At 38.7% G+C, this 21218-nt stretch overlaps 1 protein-coding gene across 2 annotated transcripts in view; it reads right to left on the bottom strand.

The window, feature by feature from the left end:
* LOC308533365 (acyl-protein thioesterase 1) overlaps window positions 1-21218 on the bottom strand; it is a 66710-nt gene that overhangs the window by 32071 nt on the left and 13421 nt on the right. The window contains exons 3-9 of one of the 2 annotated variants that reach the window (XM_081111325.1): window positions 20846-20911; window positions 19219-19266; window positions 17537-17607; window positions 14703-14776; window positions 13493-13594; window positions 11879-12055; window positions 6909-8847 (exon numbers count right to left, since the gene is read on the bottom strand). In XM_081111325.1, the coding sequence (XP_080967451.1) occupies window positions 8794-8847; window positions 11879-12055; window positions 13493-13594; window positions 14703-14776; window positions 17537-17607; window positions 19219-19266; window positions 20846-20911 (592 nt within the window). In that variant the 3' untranslated portion in view covers window positions 6909-8793. Of the gene's footprint in view, window positions 1-6908; window positions 8848-11878; window positions 12056-13492; window positions 13595-14702; window positions 14777-17536; window positions 17608-19218; window positions 19267-20845; window positions 20912-21218 lie in introns of those variants that run through there. The other variant, XM_081111326.1, reaches the window with a different exon arrangement.

Raw genomic sequence — 21218 nt, forward strand, 5'->3', positions numbered from 1 at the left:
CAGAGAAAAGCTGGAAACCACAAGAAAAGAAACAACCATAATCCAACAACCCCAGAACAACTTGTTAAATTATTGAACACTTGCTTTGGGAGCGTGGGTGGTAGTCAGTCTGACTATATCCCTTTTTCATTTTATTTGCCTAGTTGAATTTCTGTAAAATATAAAAAAGGGAGAAAACAAAATGTAAAAGAGCTAGTCAATTTTGCCTTCCTTTAGGGGGCAAGTTTTCATACTGTTAAAGTTTTGAACAATTAGAAAAATGAGATTTGAGGATTATCTGTAGAGTGTATCCTCATTTTCTCTCAGATCCATTAATAAAGATCTCAAAATGCATTTATAACTTGAGAACTGCAGGTAAAACTATCGAGCCCTGGCCGGGTAGCTCAGTTGGTTAGAGTGTCCTCCCAACATGCCAAGGCTTCGGGTTTGGGTCACACATACACACACAGGAATCAATGAATGAATGAATGGGTAGGTGGAACAAAGGGGTCGATGTCTCTCTCTCTCTGTTTCTCTCTTCCCCCACTTCTTACGTCTCTCTCTCTCTCTAAAATCAATCAATAAAAAATAATGCGTTAGGGTTCGTATCCCAGCGGTGCATCCAAAAAAAAAAATGCGTTAGATGATAAAAGGTTACACATTATTGCCCTAGTTAGAGAAAAAAAATATCCAACAAACTGCCTTTTTCCCTGGGACCTTCTACCTTGGGATTGTGAGGAACTCCAGGAAAAGAGAAAAATTTTCCAGAAATGTTCAGCCTATGGAATAACCAGAACTCACAAGTTGCAGCAGGGAATGAAAGGGAAATCAACAGAAAACATACATAGCAGAAGTCATGTCTAGCACAGAAAACAAACAGGAAATACTTTAAAAGGCCAAATTGCAAATACAGATTAACAGACTACAAAATTAAATACTGGGTGATGCACCTGTTAAAGGAAAAGAGGAACAGACTATGAAGTCTCATGCATTCAGTGTAAACACTACTTCCTGCTCTGGCAGGCTGTCCGGTAGGAAGCCGGGATCCTGGCTACATCCAAACTACACAGCTACTCAGCTCTGACTCAGTTTCTTATTCTGTAAAAAAAAAAAAAAAAAAAAAAAAAGATACACTTTGCACATCTGTTTGGCAACTCTACAAGGCTGTACAAATCAGCATCCCTTTTCTACTTGGCGTCAGTGTGACATGGAATTTATCTCACCGATGGGAGTGAGTTATTTCAGGCATGCTGATCCTGCAAATGCGCTGAGCCTGGTGGAACCACAACTGTGGAAGTTTAGCAAGGAAACAGAGGACTCTGCAGACAGACAAAAAATGCAGAAAACTGGACGGCAGGCCTCAAACGAACCACGAGAGAACATGTTCGCAAGTACACATGATCAATAACAAATAGGACAATGCCCCTGGTATTAACTGTGAAACACCTAGTTAACGCCCGGCAATGACATTTGTCCAAATCCATCTACCAGTGCAGCCCAGCTAATGCGCGTGCTTCAATCCTAGCTCGTCTGCACACACCACCACCCGGCAAGATCCACTTTTTAAAAAACGTTTAGCCACGGGACCAGTCCGCCGGCACCCTCGGCCTTTGTCATCGCGAAAGGAGCATGCATGCAGTCGAGATCCTGAAGTTTGCGTCCGTCCTTCCTCAAAAGTTAAGACCCCGGGATTTTACACTCTGTCAGCCTGATGTTTCTACAGCGGATCACGGACCTCTACGGGATGTTTGTTCTAGCTGTTGGCCAACCATCACGGAAAAGAGAATGAATTCTTTTAAACAGTGAGGGCTGGCGATACTGTTCAAGTCTTAGGCTATCTCCGTGAGGATTTACTACCATGAAAATCTAAAACAAAAGGAGAGACTGCCTCGATGAGGTTTCCATACGCGGTAGTAACAACGAGGGGCTTTGCAAGTAGCGAGAACCGGTCCCAAAGCCCGCAGCCGCGGGGCAGCGCGCGGGAGCTCCCCCAGGACGCTGCTCCCGGACGCGGGCGCCGTGCACGCCGGCTTCCCACGCCGGGAGGGCTGTCGTCGGGGGCCGGGAGCCTCCTCGGGCCGGTCGGGAGCCTCCTCGGGCCGGCCGGGGACCCACCGCGTCCCGTCCCCGCGGCCTCCGCTCGCCGCCCGGCCTCCCTCCGACCTCCCTCCCGGCCCACGCCGCCCGCCGCGCTCACCGCGTTCTTCTTCTGCACCATCTTGTCCATCTTCTTGGCAATGCGGACCACCTCGTCCTCCATGGCTCGGGCAGGTCTTCCCCGAGCCCGGCCCGTTTGGGACCGGGAGCGGGCGGCACTGGGGTGGAGATCTCGGCGGGACGCGAGCTCGGGCGCTCGGCGAGCCCAACGCGGCAGGCCCGGCCTAGGCCCTTCCTCTAGACCCCGGCCGGCGGCGGCGGCGGCGGCGGCTCCTCCCCCGCAGGCAGCGCCAATCGAGCCCCGCGCGCTCCGACCAGGCGCTACCAATCGACAGCCGGTCGATGCGGAGGGGCGGGCCCGGGCGCCGTGGGCGGGGCAGGGAGCCTGCTCGGCGGCAGCGTTTCCCGACGGGCCGCTGGGGAAGCCCACGAGCTGCGAGGCGGGCTTTTGGCGCGCGCTCATCGCGGACCCGCCTCCGCGCAGAGGGAAGCTTCACCCGGGCCGGCCTCCCGGGCAGCCCGAACCTGCGGGACCTGCGGAGCCCCACGGAGCTCTGAACAGGTCGGTTTGCGGAATGCAACGTTGTCGTTTTCTAAAAGCAGTGAAACCCAAGCCTCCTCTCCGTGGTAGACCCTGGAAACAAATACCCCTCCCATAGCCCTAGAGCCGTTTATATATGGGTTTAATCCTCGTAAGTTTTTCCTTTGTACTTTTAAAAGTTTTTTTTTTTATTGTTGATCGTATTACAGATATCTCCCATTTCCTCCCAGTCCTTACCCACCCCCACCCCCTACCAGTGATGGCGAACCTATGACTCGCGTGTCAGAGGTGATACGCGAACCCATTTTTTTGGTTGATTTTTCATTGTTAAATGGCATTTAAATATATAAAATAATACCAAAAATATAAATCTTTGTTTTACTATGGTTGCAAATATCAAAAAATTTCTATACGTCACACGGCACCAGAGTTAAGTTAGGGTTTTTCAAAATGCTGACACGCCGAGCTCAAAAGGTTCGCCATCACTGCAGGCTAGGTCCGTGGTCGGCAAACGGCGGCTCGCGAGCCACATGCGGCCCTTTGGCCCCTTGAGTATGGCTCTTCCACAAAATACCACCTGCGGGCGCGCATGTACACTGCAATTGAAACTTCGTGGCCCATGCGGAGAAGTCAGTATTTTGTGGAAGAGCCACACTCAAGGGGCCAAAGAGCTGCATGTGGCTCGGGAGCCGCAGTTTGCCGACCACTAGGCTAGGTCATCCCCTGGGGCTGGGGCTGGGGCTGGGGCTGGGGCTGGGGCTGGTAAAAGCCTGCCTGGTGCACAGCTCCGGTCCACAGCTCCGGTCCTTCCTGTGCACACCCATGTCCAGGAGAGGCAACCACAAACTGGATCTCTTGCAGCTCCAACCTAATTGCCCAGGGGCACTCACAGGTAGTGTCTGACACAGGCCCGCACCAGAGTCCCTCCCAAGAGGCCCCAGAAACACCTAGGATAGTTTCAGGGACCTTTTAAACAAAATGAAACACAACAACACCCGCATCATGGCGGTGGGAGAAGAAGATGAGGGAGAACTAGGGATGAAGAACCGATCTGAAGAAATAACAAAAAAATTCCACAATGCGGGGAAGAAAAAAGACACACAAGGCCAGGAAGAAATTCCCAAACAAGATGCGCACAGAGGCCCACACCAAGACACATCATAAGAAGACAGAGGCAATTAAATATATGTTATTTATTTTTTATGGTTTCATAGAGGGAGAGAAACATCAATGTTGAGAATCATTGACTGGCTGCCTCCTGCACGCCCCACCCTGGGAATGGAGACCCAAGCATGTGCACTGACCGAGAACCTAACTGTGATCTCCTTGTTCATAGACAGACACTTAACCACTGAGCCACTCTGGCCGGGCAAGAGGCAATCTTTTTATTGATTTTTTTTTTAAATATATTTTATTGAGTTTTTACAGAGAGGAAAGGAGAGAGATAGAGAGTTAGAAACATCGATGAGAGAGAAACATCGACCAGCTGCCTCCTGCACACTCCCCACTGGGGATGTGCCCGCAACCAAGGTACATACCCTTGACCGGAATCGAACCTGGGACCTTTCAGTCTGCAGGCCGACGCTCTATCCACTGAGCCAAACCGGTTTCGGCAAGAGGCAATCTTAACAGCCAATCTTAACTGTCTTTGTAGACAGTTATCTACAAAGGAGCTCCCATAAGACTGTCAGGTGATGTTTATCTCCACAGAAATATTTCAGGCCAGAAGGCATTAGTTTGAAATATTCAAAGTCATGAAAAGTGAGGACCTAGAACCAAGATTACTTTACCGAATGGTGCTATCATTTTAAAATTGAAGGAGAAGCTTTGCGCAGTGGCAGTATCTTAGCCAATGAGGTTTATCCAAGGCATGATTATTGCTAATTGAAAAAATAATAATTAAAATAAAATTGGAGACATAAAGATCTTGCCAGACAAGTAAAAGCTAAAGGATTTCATTACCACTAAGGTAGTACTACAAGAACTGTTATAAGATCTTCTTGAAGATGCAGGAGGAGAAAAGACGAGAAGAGGAAAAGAAGGTAAAGAAAGCAAGTGGAAAAATAAAATGGAAAATATATGTACCTATCAGTAATCACTTTAAATGTAAATGGCTTAAATGCACCAATAAAAAAAACATATATATAGTAGCTGAATGGATGAGAAAACAAGAACTATATATATACTGCCTATAACAGACCCACCTCAGAAGTCAAGATACACCCAGACTAAAAGTAAAGGGATAGAAAAAAGTATTTCATGCAAATGAAAAAAAGCTGGGGTAGCAAGTGTGGTGAGGTCCTGTGGTGGAGTGGGAACAGGGTAGTAGGGGATAAAGGGCGGGGGAATCTGTAATACCCTCAACATAAAAATAAATTTGAAAAGACACGGAAAAATAAGTGTTGGCAAGAATGTGGAGAAATTGGAACCCTCATACACTGTGACTGAAAATGCAAAATGGTGCAGCCACTTTGGAAAACAGTCTGTTTTTTAAAAGGTTAAAGATATGATCTAGCAATTCTATTTATAAATACATTACCAAGAGAATGAAAACATGTTTACTTGGATGTGAATGTTCATTATAGCATCATTAATGCCAAAAGTGGAAACAACCCAAATGATGACTAGATTAAAAAATGTGATCACTCCATACAATGAAATGCTATTCAGGAATAAACAGAAATGAAGTACTTATGATACATGGTATAGAATATTATGTACATTGAAAACATTTTGCTAAATAGAAAAGGTAGCCACATGACTCCATTGATATGAAATGTCCAGAACAGACAAATCTATAGAGACCAAGAGTACAGTAGTGGTTCCCTAGGGCTTGGAATGGTGGGGAAGTAGAAACTGGCACAGGATAGCTGCTAAAGGGCACAGGGCTCCTTTATAGGGTGATGAAAATGGATTGTGATGATGACTATAATTTTGAATATAGAAAAAGCCATGAATTGTACACTTTAAATGAGTGAACTACATGGTGTGTTCATTATATCTTAATAAAGCTGTTACCAAATATATATATATATATATATACATATATATATATATATATATATATATATGTATATATATATGGTGACTGAAGATTTGACTTTGGATGATGAACACAATGCAGTGTACAGATTATGTATTATAGGGTTGTATACTTGGAACCTATATAATTTTATTAACCATTATCAGCTCAATTAAGAAGTTGTGGTACATATATACAATGGAATATTACTCAGCCATAAAAAAGAATGAAATCGTACCATTTGCAACAACATGGTTGGACCTAGAGGCTTTTATAGTAGGTGAAAAAAGACAAACATAAAATTTCATCTATTTGTGGAATATAAAAAACAAAATAAATGTACAAACAAAACAGAAATAAACTCATAAGTACAGAGAACTAACATGGGTTGCCAGATGGGAGGGGGACTGGGAGACTGTGGGAAAAATTGGAGGGATTAAGAAATACAAATTTGCAGTTCCAGCCGAAACTGGTTTGGCTCAGTGGATAGAGCGTTGGCCTGCGGACTGAGGGGTCCCGGGTTCGATTCCGGTCAAGGGCATGTACCTGGGTTGCGGGCATATCCCCGGTGGGAGATGTGCAGGAGGCGGCTGATCGATGTTTCTCTCTCATCGGTGTTTCTAACTCTCTATCTCTCTCTCTTCCTCTCTGTAAAAAATCAATAAAATATATTAAAAAAAAAATACAAATTTGCAGTTCCAAAATAGTCATGGTGATATAAAGTACAGTTTAAGGAATATAGTCAAAGATGTTGTCATAACTATATGTATGATGTCAGGTGGATGCAAGACTTATTGGGGGCATCATTTCACAAGTTATATAAAGGTTTAACCATTATGTTGTACACCTCAAACTAATATAGTATTGAATATCAACTGTAATTGCAAAAGAAAAAATTTCTTTAAAAAGAGAAAAATATTTGGATAACTGATTTATGACACTAATTTAAAAAATCCCATGAATATTATATAAAAGGATGATAAAAGAAAACACCAAACAAAACTTCTTAGTTTAGGAATGCTAAAAAATAGGAATTTTTTTTTAGCTTATTAAAATTGCATAGCGAGAGCTTTTCTCATGCTTGGTTCTATTCCATTTCTCTCTAAATTTTCTTGTGATTACATTGACATTTTCCTCCTTTTCATTATAGACAGTCATTCCAAAGCAAACCCAAATGTTAAAAGCAATCTTCAAAAAAGCAGTCACAGAAAAGTGAGAATTACATTTTATTTCACATTAATAGAAACAGTGGAAAAATTTACATTTTTCCCACATTACAGCACATTTCAATGGAATATCTCTTACTATAAATCGTATCTTGCTGATCTGTATAACTGAAACAAATTTATATTTTTCAAGGTAAATCAAAATGACTTATTAAATGATTGTTTAAAAATTCTAAATCCAAACATAAACGTATGGCTTCATTATTAACATTCTACATAGTCCATTACTAAATTATAATAAAGGTGCATTCCTAACATTGTTGTAGTCAGTTGGAATACAGAAGAAAAATTACAACAGTTCAGAAATACGAAGCGTACATTTTTGTTACACATTAAACTGTGTGGTAACCATATGCGTTGAGTTCTGACTAACCTTCATTGCCGATAAATTTGTTTTCAAATAGTTTTTACCAATAATCTAAAAATTCCAACTATTTAAAATCACGTAATTGCCACTTTTATATTTGCACAAAGGTTTTTTAAAAATCATCTGATTAAAGTGAAAATTTCAAATAAATTCATTGGCAGATGAAAGCAAATTTTTCTAATGGACTGTTCATTCCCTACAGTAGCTGACTTCAAACATATGTACAAAATATGCAAACTAAAATTCTCTGCTACAAGGAGAATCATCTTAGAGCAAATCATCTTAGAAGTACAGTTTTTAAGATCAGTCTTAAATCTTCCAGAACATACTGGACTATGACCTAATAATTATTTGAGTTAATTACAGAAAAATACAACCACAGAATTATTCCTTACCTAGACTGAAGATTCTATTAACTAGATAGGTCTAACTTTGGACTAGGTACAGTTTAAAAAATAAGTAATGTAGGAAGTCTGAAGTGATGTTTGGTTTCTTTATATAAGTGTAAATACATTTTAAATACCATCATGTTTGTGATTCAGAATGTCAAATTACAGCATATACTGACAGCAGATGTCTATGGCAAGGAGGCAATATTTGGTCTGTTATGAAGGATAAAAGGAAAGAATACATTTCTTTTCTAGAGAGGAAAATAGAATATTAAGAAATTGTGCTCTGCCTGGGTAACTCAGTTGGTGAGAGTGTCGTCCCGATATGCCAAGGTTGTGGTTTCGATCCCATCAGGGCACATACAAGAATCAACCGATGAATGTATAAATAAATGGAACAACAAATCAATGTTTCTCTCTCTCTCTCTTTCTCCCTACCCCTCTCTCTCTAAATTCAATAAATAAATACAATTTTAAAGAAATTGTAATAGGGAAAGAAAAGCCTGGTCCCCAAAATAAAAGGGCCATTCATTGAAGAGAGCAATGTTACTCTTTATTGACACTTAGAAGCAATATCCCTATTATTAGGAATAATGTAGTTACACCTCATTCTTTTTATGTATTATAATCATTAAGTATATCTGAATACAAATATAAAAAATACACATACTGCATGGTGACTAAGTAATTTTGGAATAAGTCCACAGACTAAGTCACAGCATTCATAAATAGTTTATATCTTAACTGCTCATTTATCCCCAAACAAATTTTCATTAAGCAGACTAATAATTTTCAAATGATGTAATAGAAAAATCTGGGTGTAGCATTTTATTATTTTGCCGAATTACATTTGGGGGGAAAGAAGCTAGCTGCTTCACCTATGCTAATGCTAGTATATTCTGGATCATGTTAACACAAATTCGTGTATTGAAACCTTCAAGATCATAAATTTTCCACGAGGAGATATTATTTAGACTGTGTCATGGGTGTGTAATTGCAAAAGATTTTAACATTGCAAACATTATAACTTTCAAGATCCGGCACAGGAAGAGGTTTATACGTGACTACAACGATGCTGGTGTGTACTTCTACACAAAGGCGCCTTAGTGATGTCAATCAACTGGAGGTAGGATTTTATCGATGAATTGCCTGATATCCACCATTTCCTGTTTGGAATAAAGTGATTTAATAAGCAGTTACACAAATCAGAAATTAAATCCCCAGTGAACTACCACTAACTAAATCTGTGGTGTGTGTACCTAAGGTGAAACAACATTTTTACTACGACAATGAAATAAAAAGTTGTAACAGAAAGGAGGCTCCAATAGAAATTTCAGATCATTTCCTGTGATTATTATTGTACATTCAATATGGCTCACATCTAGTATCTACTCCCTTGAAAATGGACTGCATTTTGCTATGCTTGAACAAATAAAACATGGGGTGCGGAGGGATGAAGGGGGCTTAGAAGTGACAATAATGAGAAGTATTAATAAGTATACAATGACTGCCAACTACATATACGTGGAAAGCCTAGCTTTTAACATTTTCTCGTGAGAATGAAATGCTAAATCCACAGCATAAAATATTTTTGGTCTTGCAATCAGGGTTTTGATATAATCAACCATTAGAAAGATAACAAGCACCTAAGATAAGCCTGGAAAGATATGAAAATTAATATAACCAAATATTTATGACAGCAAAACCTTTCCTAAAAGACCCCTGCATCTGTCTCACAGTTGTCTCACTTCCCCCAAACACATTTCATTTCCTCCAATCAACTCTAGTATTTCAAGGCTTAGCCCCCACAAGTCAGCAATGCAGAGAGCCTTCAACCTGATACTTTACTTAGAAAAAAAGCCACAGCACGGAAGTGATCTATTTTACAACACTCTAAAGTCCTTTAAAAGTTTCCTGTGACACCATCTCCTACTTTTCTACCTCTTCTCACTTTCTGCTCCTAGTTATTCATCCAGTGTCCTCCAATGTGATGGCATAAAAAATCATTTAAGGAGCTTTTATTTTTAAAAAAATCTCCATACAAACACAGATGCCTGAGTTCAACCCCAAACCCCCAATGTGCTGAATCAGAATCACTGCATTTGGAGTTTGGGGGTCTGTATGTTTATTAAGCTCTGGGGTCCTTGTGATACAAAGTGGCTGGAAAACCACTGCTCTAGACCCTCAGTCCCTTCTGGATGCTCAGAGAGCCACTTCCCTTTCTGGATTCAATACTTCACAACAGTTGCTTTTTTAAAATTTTTATTGATTCTATAAAAACAAAAGGTTATTTTAAAAGAACTTCTAGAAAATTGTGGGTATGACATCTGTTTGGTAACTCTACAGAAAGTCTATAGACCCACAAGTACAAAAGCAAAGAAACACTATGACAGCTTCAACTATGTCCTTAATAATCCCCTAGCATCTCAGGCCCCTTGTCTTTCTGGATAAATCATATTACTACCTGCTGTCTCTGCCCTAAAGCAAATGAGTTAGCCAGGTTGAGCAGTTAGTTGCAAAACCATGGTAACATAAACTGCCTCAATGTTTAGCCGCCAATTTTTGGTGTAGGCTTCCCTAAGCCTCTAAATCTATCCAGGCTTCCTTCGTTCTCATTAAGTGACCACATCTCCCCTACTTCACTGAAAAGATTGAGAGGATCTAATGTGAGCTCGCAACTACTTTCTACCATACGTCAACAATCCATTCATGTTCATCCATCCTCTTCTACCTTGATTCCAAAGTGTTTTTCTCCTCTTTTAAGGCAACCACTACCCATTTCAGGACTTAATTATAAATTATATCATCCCTCTAAGACTTCCCACTATCAGTTATCTTCTCTTTATGGCATCTTCTCCCTCTTTCCTCCCAACCTATCAGGGTCTCTTTCTCCCATCCTGTTAAATAAAGAAACTTCCTACTCTTTTCCCATTTTACCAAAATTTTTTTTAAAAAAGGTTTATACATGTTGCCTCTACTTCCTCATTTCCCTACTTCACATAATCTATTGCAGTTTGGCTCTATATCCCCAAACATCTGAGGTGCCTTCTTACTGGACAGTTTCTTCCTGGCCTATTTCTCCTTAATCAGTCTCTGAATCATCAGTTATTGTTCCCATCTACTCAGAAATTCTCTCTTCCTGTACTCTCACTCAACACTTAACTCCTTTGAACTCCACCAAAGTTCTATCCCTTGGATTTTTTTCTCATGATATCCCCCCATGGTGATTCTTCACTGATCAATAATATTGATTATTCTAAACCTCGATTAAAGGCTTGAGCTTCAGACAAGTATTTCTAATATCCCATCCTGATATACTGTAATGGGAGCACACCAATTCCCTTATGGTCATTAAACTCAGTAAGTATATGGCCTTCCTGTTACCCTAAAACTGTTCCTTGTACTACATACTTTATGAGTGGCATCATCTTAATCATCTGAGCTAGAAATATAAGGCCTCATTGATACTTTCCTATTCCACAGAATTAATCACTAAATCCTAGTGGATTCTGCTTCACTTGTTTCCAGAATATACATTACATCTTGCTTTGATTTAAAAAAAAAAAAAAAAAGTCAATGAACAAGTCCATTCTCAACACAACATAAAAGCTCTGTACAATCAAGTCTTTCCTCTCTCTCTATTCTATGACACCTAGCTTTTCATAAGACTACAGCCTAATGGGACAGCTTGCTTCTCCTGTCCTACAGTCCTTTCTCTGCATACTTACTATCTAAATCCTACCCTGTGTTCAAAATCTAACTCTTTCATCATGACCCAGTGTCTCCTAAGATAAAATTAATCTCACTCTCCTCAGTTTTTCAAGTAACTTTTTAAAACTTCCAATAGAACACATATCACATCTGTTTTCTATAGTTACTTGGATATATATCCTTCTCCCCATATCCTTCTCCCCTATTAAATTTTTAATATTAATGAATCCTGTCTAAATTTTAATAAAAGGAAATGTTTTTTTCTGATCTTAGAATTATGTACAATGCTTGCATGTAATAGGAAATCAGTGAGTGTTTGTTGAATTAAATTGAAGAAGCTTTGATCTAAGTCCTGCTAACCTATGACTCAGAGTGAATTCATTAACTCCTTTAAAGCCCCAAATGGTCAATTATTATTTATCTTGAAATAGCACATGGAAAAAGAAGCAAATTACATCTCTATAATCACGGTTTCCAAACATTTACCTGTGGACATGAACTATGCATCATGCCTTCATAGACTTTGAAGGTTACATTGGCTGGATTTACCAATGTTTTTAGCTTTTCAGCAGTAAGAGAACCAAACATTAGAGGAACTAAAGGATCAGAATCTCCATGGCACTGAAGAATAGAAATATCTCTATTAACACCACTGATAGGACCCTGCAAAAACAACAAAACAAAATAAAACTAGTATTATTTATTCAAATATATAGAACATTAAACCAGGCATTTAAAACTATAGATAGATATGTGCATACAACATGTTATTACTTATTTTATCGGTTATATTTGACCATAGAAATAAAATTCCTGCCATCCTTATAATCTCCACATATCTTTATTTAAACTGTTATAGGACATATGGATTACCCGATCATATATTTTGTTTTCCCAATAAATTGGTTCCTTGAAGCAGATTCTATTCTTTATCTGTTCACATTGTCCTGACATGAGAGGTATGTTTTAGCTGACCCATTTATTCTCAGTTCTTATTTAATTGACTTAAGTAAGATGTAAGCCCTGGCCAGGTAGCTCAGTTGTTTAGAGCATCATCCCAATATGCCAAGATTGCCGATTCGATCCCAGGTCAGAGCACACACAAGAATCAACCAATAAATGCATAAGTAAGTAGAACAACAAGTCAATGTTTCTCTCTCTCTCTCCCTTCCAATAAATAAATAAAATAAACAAAGTTATAAATAGCACTTACTATGTAACCAAAGAGTTATTACAGAATGATAAGAAAAAACCCTAGATTTAAAGACAAATTTGAAAATAAAGTCTACACCTCTCATGTATACTATATACTGCTCTACCCTGTTGGGTATTTAGAAATTATATTTTATTTTGAAAAATCTGCTATCAATGAACATACTGAACATTCAAAAATATTTCTATATGTAAAAAATAGCCTAATTTTTATATATCTTAAAATGTATCAACTACTTTAAATATAAGATTTATGACAACAGGACTTATTTCTTATTCCATTCTATGTAATCCACAATGAAGACAATGTAGTGAACCCATAAAGCCTAGTAATACATCACAAAAGTCTAAGAAAATTCTGCCTGGCCAGCATGGCTCAGCGGTTGAACACTGACCTATGAACCAGGAGGTCACAGTTTGATTCCCAGTCAGGGCACAAGCCCAGGTTGCAGCTCAATCCCCAGTAGGGGGTGTGCAGGAGGCAGTCGATCAAGGATTCTCCCTCATCATTGATGTTTCTATCTCTCTCCCTCTCCCTTCCTCTCTGAAATCAATAAAAAATATATATTATTAAAAGTTTTTAAAAATTCTTTTTAAAAAAATATGATAATATAAACTCTGGGTTTTGAGTGATGATGTATCAATGTAGGTTCATTGATTGTAATCAATGAGTTACTGTGCTGCAGAATGTCAACATTGGGGGGGGGGGGGAGGCTGTGCATGTATAGAGACAGTGGGTATGTGGGAACTTTCTGTACTTTCCATTCTGCTGTGAACCTAACACTGCTCTAAAAAAATAAAGTTGATTAAAAAAAATGACCCTCTCCCCAACGCTACCTGCTGTCTCTTAGCTCAGTAATGTAATGTGGTATGAAGCAATCAGACTACCTGTGGAAATGAAGACCGAAGTGGAAGCCAGCAACTGAGCGCAGTGACACCTGCCAGTTTCTGCTGTGTGGTCAGAGCAGTGTATAAAGATAAAGCTCCTCCCTAGAAAGACAAGCAGGGAGAGTCAATGGAACAACACATCCTTTGTTAACAGCAACCTAAGAAGTTTCTTGTTATTAATAATGTCCATCAAAAAATCAAACTGGGTGGCTGATGTCAAATCAAATCAGGCAAACAAGTAGAAATACGTGCACACCCCACTGTGTCCTAAAGCACATGATTCTCTACATTGAAGACCACTGTACTTACAACCGCCTTAGAAGCATTATAGATTCATAGTTACTATTTTCTCCTCTGAAAAGTCTTCGTATAAAATCAAATCTCGTCTTAAACTGGTATTATTTTCCAAAACAGTAATTCAAGATAATGAAGACTATGTAGCAGACACCTTTAGCGTATCAGCCTACCCAGCTCACACCACCCTGCATCCTGGGAACTGCATTCCCATCAGTCATCTAGATGCCATGTCACTCTGGCCACGCCCACGAGTCACTAGGCCACATGAAAAGGTGAGATCCTTTCTCATCTGAGGTATTTATGTTCCTTCTCCCAAGATTCTGAAATTGGGACTCAGTGACTGTCAGTCTGTTTCTTTGTGTGGCTGGAATTGAAATATGAAGAACTCAAAAACTCCACAGTAATTGCGGGAGAATCTGCAGGGCTCAACCAATGGGAATCTGTGACAAAAAAGAGGGAAGAAATTCTCTTGTCTTCTACCTTACTGTTCCTATCAGTAGTCTCTCCTCCCAGACATGGGCTTTATACCTCTATTTAGAGTTTTGTTTAAAGAGCTGTAGAGTGTTAACATTTCACATTCCAATCAGTTTACTTAATAAATCTATCTTCAAGTCATCCTCTATACCAGTGGTTGCCAACCTTTCAGATCTCACGGACCACCAGTGGTCCACAGACCGCTGCATACAGTAAAGCTACTGCTGAAAAGAGAAAACTAGAAAAGCAAAAGAGTGTAAGTATTCTCTCAATTAATAGTTATTTCAAATCCATTCAAACTTAATCGAGCATTAAAGGTAAGTAGTATATCAGTTTCTATAACATCTTCTAAAAAGAGATGTTATAGAAAAGGATTGAAGCCACTGACTTCTAGATAAATATACTGATGGTACTGACATACCACCCAAACTTATCTTACCTGAGAAAAGCCTCCCAAAATAATTCTGTCTGAAGGAATGCCATTCTTCACCTCTTGGTCTATCAAAGTTTTTACTAAAAACAACATGAAAGTGATATTACTAATACTTTCAAAGTTAAGGTCATTGATACAATTTAAATAGAAAAAAATATTTAATGACAGTAAAATACAAAGTATATTAAAGGTCAAAACAAGTGAAAAAACTTGAAGTATTTTATTAAAATAGAAAATTAGAATGCATTTTCATGATAAAACTCAGATTTTGCATGTGGTGCTTACACTGTTAAATTGTTTCTTGTTACATAATTTGTAAAACAGTTATTTCTCTCATCAATATGTGAATATTCTTTTATGCATGGCCAATTCTGCTCATATACATTTTATATTTCTCTCTTCAAGGGACCATAGGCATTTGTACCTAAAAGTTATAATTTAAAATTTTAAGTAATTAAGCAGATTGCATGGTTTGTGATTTACAGTGTTTAAACAGTTCATTCTATTATTTGTTTTTAAAAAACACAGTATTATATTTTTCTATAGCCAGTAAAAGAAACAAATGAGTTATTTTCTTTCTGCAAAATACATTTATGTTGCCACACATTATTAAATATATGACTTGATACCTCCTCCAATGTCCTTTATAATCAGTCCTGAATTTTGGGAATAACTGCACCTTTAACAAATTTATCTTCTTTCATTTTTTACATATATGTAGGACTTTCATTTTTTTAAGACTAAAATTTCCACCTTTACATTTCCTTTTTATTAAAAACACACACAAAAATATGCTTTTATTAGACCACTGCAAAAACCCAAATGCCCAAATTAAAAATTATTTTGTTTTTGTATATAGTTTAGTTCATTAGAATTAGTATGAAAAGCTAGAGGTACCTTGACTAGGGCATGGGAGAATGGGCTAGAGAACAATAAAGAAGATTTAAGGAATGAACGAACTGTGAAGAACTCTGAGGGATTTATTTAGGGGGGAGACTGCACAGCCTTTGGCAGATGCACAAGTGGCAGAAACAGCCCATGTGTGAGGCGGGAAGGCTGTGGTTGGGGCTTGGTGAATGTTAGCTTCTAGCTAATCAGGTGCTGTTGGGAGTATTCTCCCTCAGTTTGGCAAAGCTTTACATGCCATGGGTACACCAGCTGCTGAGATAAAGTTAACAAACTCCAATGGCAGCAGTCGGTTGTGGAGTAGTGGGTTCTAATTTCTGCAGCAGGGCCAGGGAACCACTGTGCTCCCTGGACCTAACCTGAGCACTCTTCTTTATTCTGTAGCACAGTCTCTCAGCTCTCAACTAGAGACTCCTTTCTTTTCCAGCTCTGAGCCTGAGCCTAATGCTCTCCAATGTTATATTACCTCGGAGAGGAAAGAAATTGCAAGTATGGCCTAGGCCAGTAGTCAGCAAACTCATTAGTCAACAGAGCCAAATATCAACAGTACAATGATTGAAATTTCTTTTGAGAGCCAAAGTTTTTAAACTTAAACTATATAGGTAGGTACACTGTTATTAACTTAATTAGGGTACTCCTAAGGCTTAGGAAGAGCCACACTCAAGGGGCCAAAGAGCTGCATGTGGCTCGGCAAACTGCCGCTCGCGAGCCACATGCGGCTCTTTGGCCCCTTCAGTGTGGCTCTTCCACAAAATACCGACTTCTGCGCATCGGCCACGAAGTTTCAATCGCACTGTATGTGCGCACAAACACGTGGTATTTTGTGGAAGAGCCACACTGAAGGGGCCAAAGAACCGCATGTGGCTCGCGAGCCAGGGTCTGCCGACCACAGGTAGGCCAATTCTATCATGAGGACAGAACGTTTTTCCCTCTGGACTGACTAGGCCCACCTGTCTTCTCCACAAAGCCCAGCTCCTATCTTCCTCAGCGTCTCACAACTCATTCCCAAACCCAACACGTTTTTGTCATCTATTATTTTTTGACAAATACCTAGCTATAGGATTATAGCTTTTATCTTTTTTTCTTTTTAAATCCTCACCCGAGGATATTTTTTCCATTGATCTTTTTTTTTTTTTAAATATATTTTTATTGATTCAGAGAGGAAGGGAGAGGGAGAGATAGAAACATCAATGATGAGAGAGAATCACTGATCGGCTGCCTCCTGCAAGCCCCACACAGGGGATCGAGCCCACAACCTGGGCATGTGCCCTGACCGGGAATCAAACTGTGACCTCCTGGTTCATGGGTTGATGCTCAACCACTGAGCCACACTAGCTGGGCAGTCCATGTTCTTTATGCTTTCACCAAAAAAAAAAAAAAAAAATCAAAATTAAGATGTTCATAAGGCAGCATGGAATACTAACCAGAGAACAGACTTTGGAGATTCTATAAAGTAGAGCTAATACTTATTTCATAGGAGTGTTAAATGAGATGATTTATAACAATTATCTAACTTTTTTAATATTACCACACTAAAATTAACCAGTATATAATTTTCATTATATATACGATTACATCATTATGTCGTTATTTTCATCCTTATTTCAAATCTCCTTAATGAAGATAACTGGCCACAGCTATTAAACCTTTTGTTATTTTCTCCATTTGATATGTAAACCAAAGCAAAATTAATTATCCAATAGTTAAAGTTTAGTAACTGCCATTCCTCCCTGTCCGCCTCACCTTCACTGAGCGTAGTTAAGTGACTCCATGTGGCCTTCATGGCAAACAGGTTAGAGAGTGATCAGAAAGAAAGGAAACAGCACCACCTCCCAGTTCACATAATTGTGTAATATTTCATCAACATCAATAAAACTGGTCAGTCTACAAAAAATATAAGAATGCATTTGTTTATAAAACTACTCTGTACTTACCATATTCTGCTGCATGTTTAATTCCAGGTTCATCCTCCTGTGAATCTGGTGAAAGCCCAATGATATCAAACCTGGAAAATAAGGCAAAATCTTAAAAGAATATCTACTCATGGTAGGTATGTTTTACTAAACTCGTGGTGGTTGGGATAAAAAGGGCTGGCAAACATATTCTCTAGAACATGAAACTCAATTAAAATGTCTTCAGAGGTGAAACAATTAAATGCATGACTGACATTCTATATGTTCCTCTCATCCCAACTAGATATAGATTCCAATGTTAAGTCACAGTGCTACATAATTTTAGGATAAGAATATCTGAGAGATAATCTAGTCCAATCTTGTACCCAGGCAGGAATCTCAACCCATACTCCTAAGAAGTTTGCAATAAATTTCAGCCACTCATTTCCTCTTCTATTGTATAAGTCAACCCCATGGACTAGAGCTACTTTATTATGTCACTCTTGCATGCACTACTCATACCTTTTGAACATAGTTATTTATACTGATCTTTATCCATACTCTGCAAAACTTTTTCATTACGTATTATAGACACTTCAAACCAGAGACCAAGAGAAGCTTTCCTTTGGCCCTTTCTACTTCTCTATCAGAGTATGTGCTTTTATTACGGTCTCTAGAGACATTAGGTAGAAATTCTGGTTCTGGGCAGGAATTTTGCCAGAGAGAAAAGATTTAAAAAACCAGTGACCAAGGTAGGCAGGAACCTGTAAAAGTCACCAAGGAATCTAAAGTTCATAAAAAAAAAGGAAGAGCAGGGATAGGTTAGAGATGGGGGGGAACAAGCAGAGAGGAGGACAGCAGACTAGCAGTCCTGATGCGGTCTAAGAAAAAATGGTGTGGAAACAGGGATAGCAAACTCAAGAGATGAGTAATTATTCTTAATATCAGGTTTGAATTAAGTGACTTCAGAGATGGCAGAGTTCCAGATGACAAGGCCCAAGGATGACTGTGGATGACCAACGGTGAGAGAGGAAAATGTTACTGTAGAAGAGAAGAGCCAAGGAAGTAAGTAACAAGCCAGTCAAGGTTTTGAACGAGTCATTTACATTGGATCCTGTAGAAACTCAAAAGATAAAATGGTGGCGTGGAATAGAGTGGAAAGGAAAATACTAATCGGGTGTCAAAGTCATCATTTTTTAAAAGACCTGTGGCAGGAGTCTCAGAGAACTGCAGGAAACAAAATCAAAGTTTACAAGTGGTTCAGAGGAATGAAGAACTGACTCTACCTACTATGGGGAATAGCAAAAATATCTTAAGAGGGCCCAAGAGGACATGGTTTCCTAAAAAAATTCATCAATCTTCCCCAAAAGGGAAGAAATAGAAGTTTAAAGAAGCTGTTGCTTCACCAGAATAATGGTTACCTGGGGTCATTCAATGTTTGGTTACTAAAATCAACAGTTTGGTTACTGTTTATCAAGCAGTATTTCTATTCCCCCAATTCTCTCCTGTTTCTCTACCTATTGGTGCAGCCTCTGAAGTTTACCCCTGAATCTAAACTATAAAAACTTAAATAATTAAATAAAGGTTGAATTTAAAGTGAATTAATTATATAACTTTGCCACTTAAATTAGCTAATTAAACACTGCTATACACAAAAGTACCTCTGATCAAGAAAACGAAATATAAATAAAAAGTTCTTATTGAATAAGTAAGTTCTCACTTACCAAGAAGTCATGGCCATGTTCATATTTAATGTCACAGGCATTACTGGTCTACATGGAAAGAAAAAAAATAGCAAAATCAGAGCAACTTAAAGCATAAAACCTCATAAAATTCCATCAATTAAAGATAATTACTGGAGGCTTATGTAAAACTGCTACGATTTTAACGTCTGAGGTGTTTCACTGCGTCCCCACCTGTACAGTTCGGTTTTGCATACTCTTCGTGTGTGTTCTGAAAACAGAGCAGCAGCTGGAAAGATCTAAGTTTGACAAATAAAAAAACGTTTTCCTTTCTCAACACCCTCACTTAGTACTTTCAAACCAAACATGAGAAGGAAAACCAGTAACCAGGACAGTTGGAAATGAATATAATATGAAACTCTGGCTGAGGGGCTAAAGATATGAGCAATCTGTTGAACAGGTACTAGAGCATCAATTCCAATATGCTCAGATTACATTTTTTTTTTTGCTTGTTTTCTATTTCTTAGCTATGTATCTGCTTGTTTAAGAGATCATTAAATAAGAGAAATAAAAGTTTTGCCTACGTGTTCTTTACACCCAATTTAAGTTTGTGATGAAAAACTTCTGGACATCCTGAATGTAACTAGGTACAAAAGAAAAGAAAAAGACATACACCAGGACTACATCTCACCACGATTTTCCTGAGTCATGAAACAAGTATACCTTAGAGCAGCGGTTCTCAACCTGTGGGTCGTGACCCCTTTGGCGGTCGAATAACCCTTTCACAGGAGTTGCCTAAGACCATCCTGCATATCAGATATTTACATTACGATTCATAACAGTAGCAACATTACAGTTATGAAGTAGCAACGAAAATAATTTTATGGTTGGGTCACAACATGAGGAACTGTATTTAAAGGGCCAGAAGGTTGAGAACCACTGCCTTAGAGGTTATAAAATCTTAGGAAAATTTACTTGAGAAATAACACTTTCCTAGGTTGGGAAACAGCCTTAAACCAAATTCAATTCTGGGTCCAGCAACAACATAGCAAAAATTCCAATATAATCAACAGTTTCTTGGAAACTGGACTGTTTTCTTACCTAATCTCAGGTATATTTCCTCTTTCCATTTCCACTTATATTTATCACCTCAACTGCTACTACTACTACTTCTGAGGATGAATTACTAAGCTACTGGCATGTATATAATCCCATTTGTCTTCTTAGCAGCCTTTGATCTACAGACTTGCCCCACCAGTGTGGCTCAGTGGTTGAGCGTCGACCCATTAACCAGGAGGTCACCATTCCATTCCCAGTCAGGGCACATGCCCAGATTATGGATTTGATCAACTTTGCAACCTAAGTATGTGCCCTGACCAGGAATTAAAAACGCAACCGTTTTGGTGTACGGGACAATGCTCTATCCAAGCCAACCCAGCCAGGCATTCATTTTTATTTTTTTATTATTTTTAAATTTTATTTTTCAATTACAGTTTATATTCAATATTACTTTGTATTAAGTTCAGGTGTATTCTAATCGTTATTTTTAAACTGAATATTTAAAAGATAAAAATTAATTATATTCAAATGCTTTTCTAGAAAAGTAAAGCTATTATAATTATTCCTCTCTAGATTCTGAATCACAAGCCTAAAGATTAAAAATACTTACGCATGCGGGCAGATATATTTGATATGTGATCTTCTGATACGTGCAAAGGCTTCTTCCCATCCATGCCTGGTAGAGAAATTATTTTAACAATGCCATTAGATATTGTTTTTATTAATGCCCAGTAAACTCGTATCAGAATAGTATTATTAAAAAGTTTGTGAAAGTAAATGTTAACCCCTTAAAATACCTTAAAAGTGTGGGCCATCGATGCTATTAAAATACCAGCACCAACCTAGAAACAGCCCAAAGACTATTGTTTCAACTTTATCTATGGATAAAGGTAATTTCTTGTGATGTCTGAAAAGAATTGTTTTCCTTCATGTATTTCCACAGGTCTTTAGAATTTACAAAATATATCTTTTATCTCTTTATA

The sequence above is a fragment of the Myotis nattereri genome (assembly GCF_964212035.1).
Source record: "Myotis nattereri genome assembly, chromosome: 17".
NCBI classification, from domain to species: domain Eukaryota; kingdom Metazoa; phylum Chordata; class Mammalia; order Chiroptera; family Vespertilionidae; genus Myotis; species Myotis nattereri.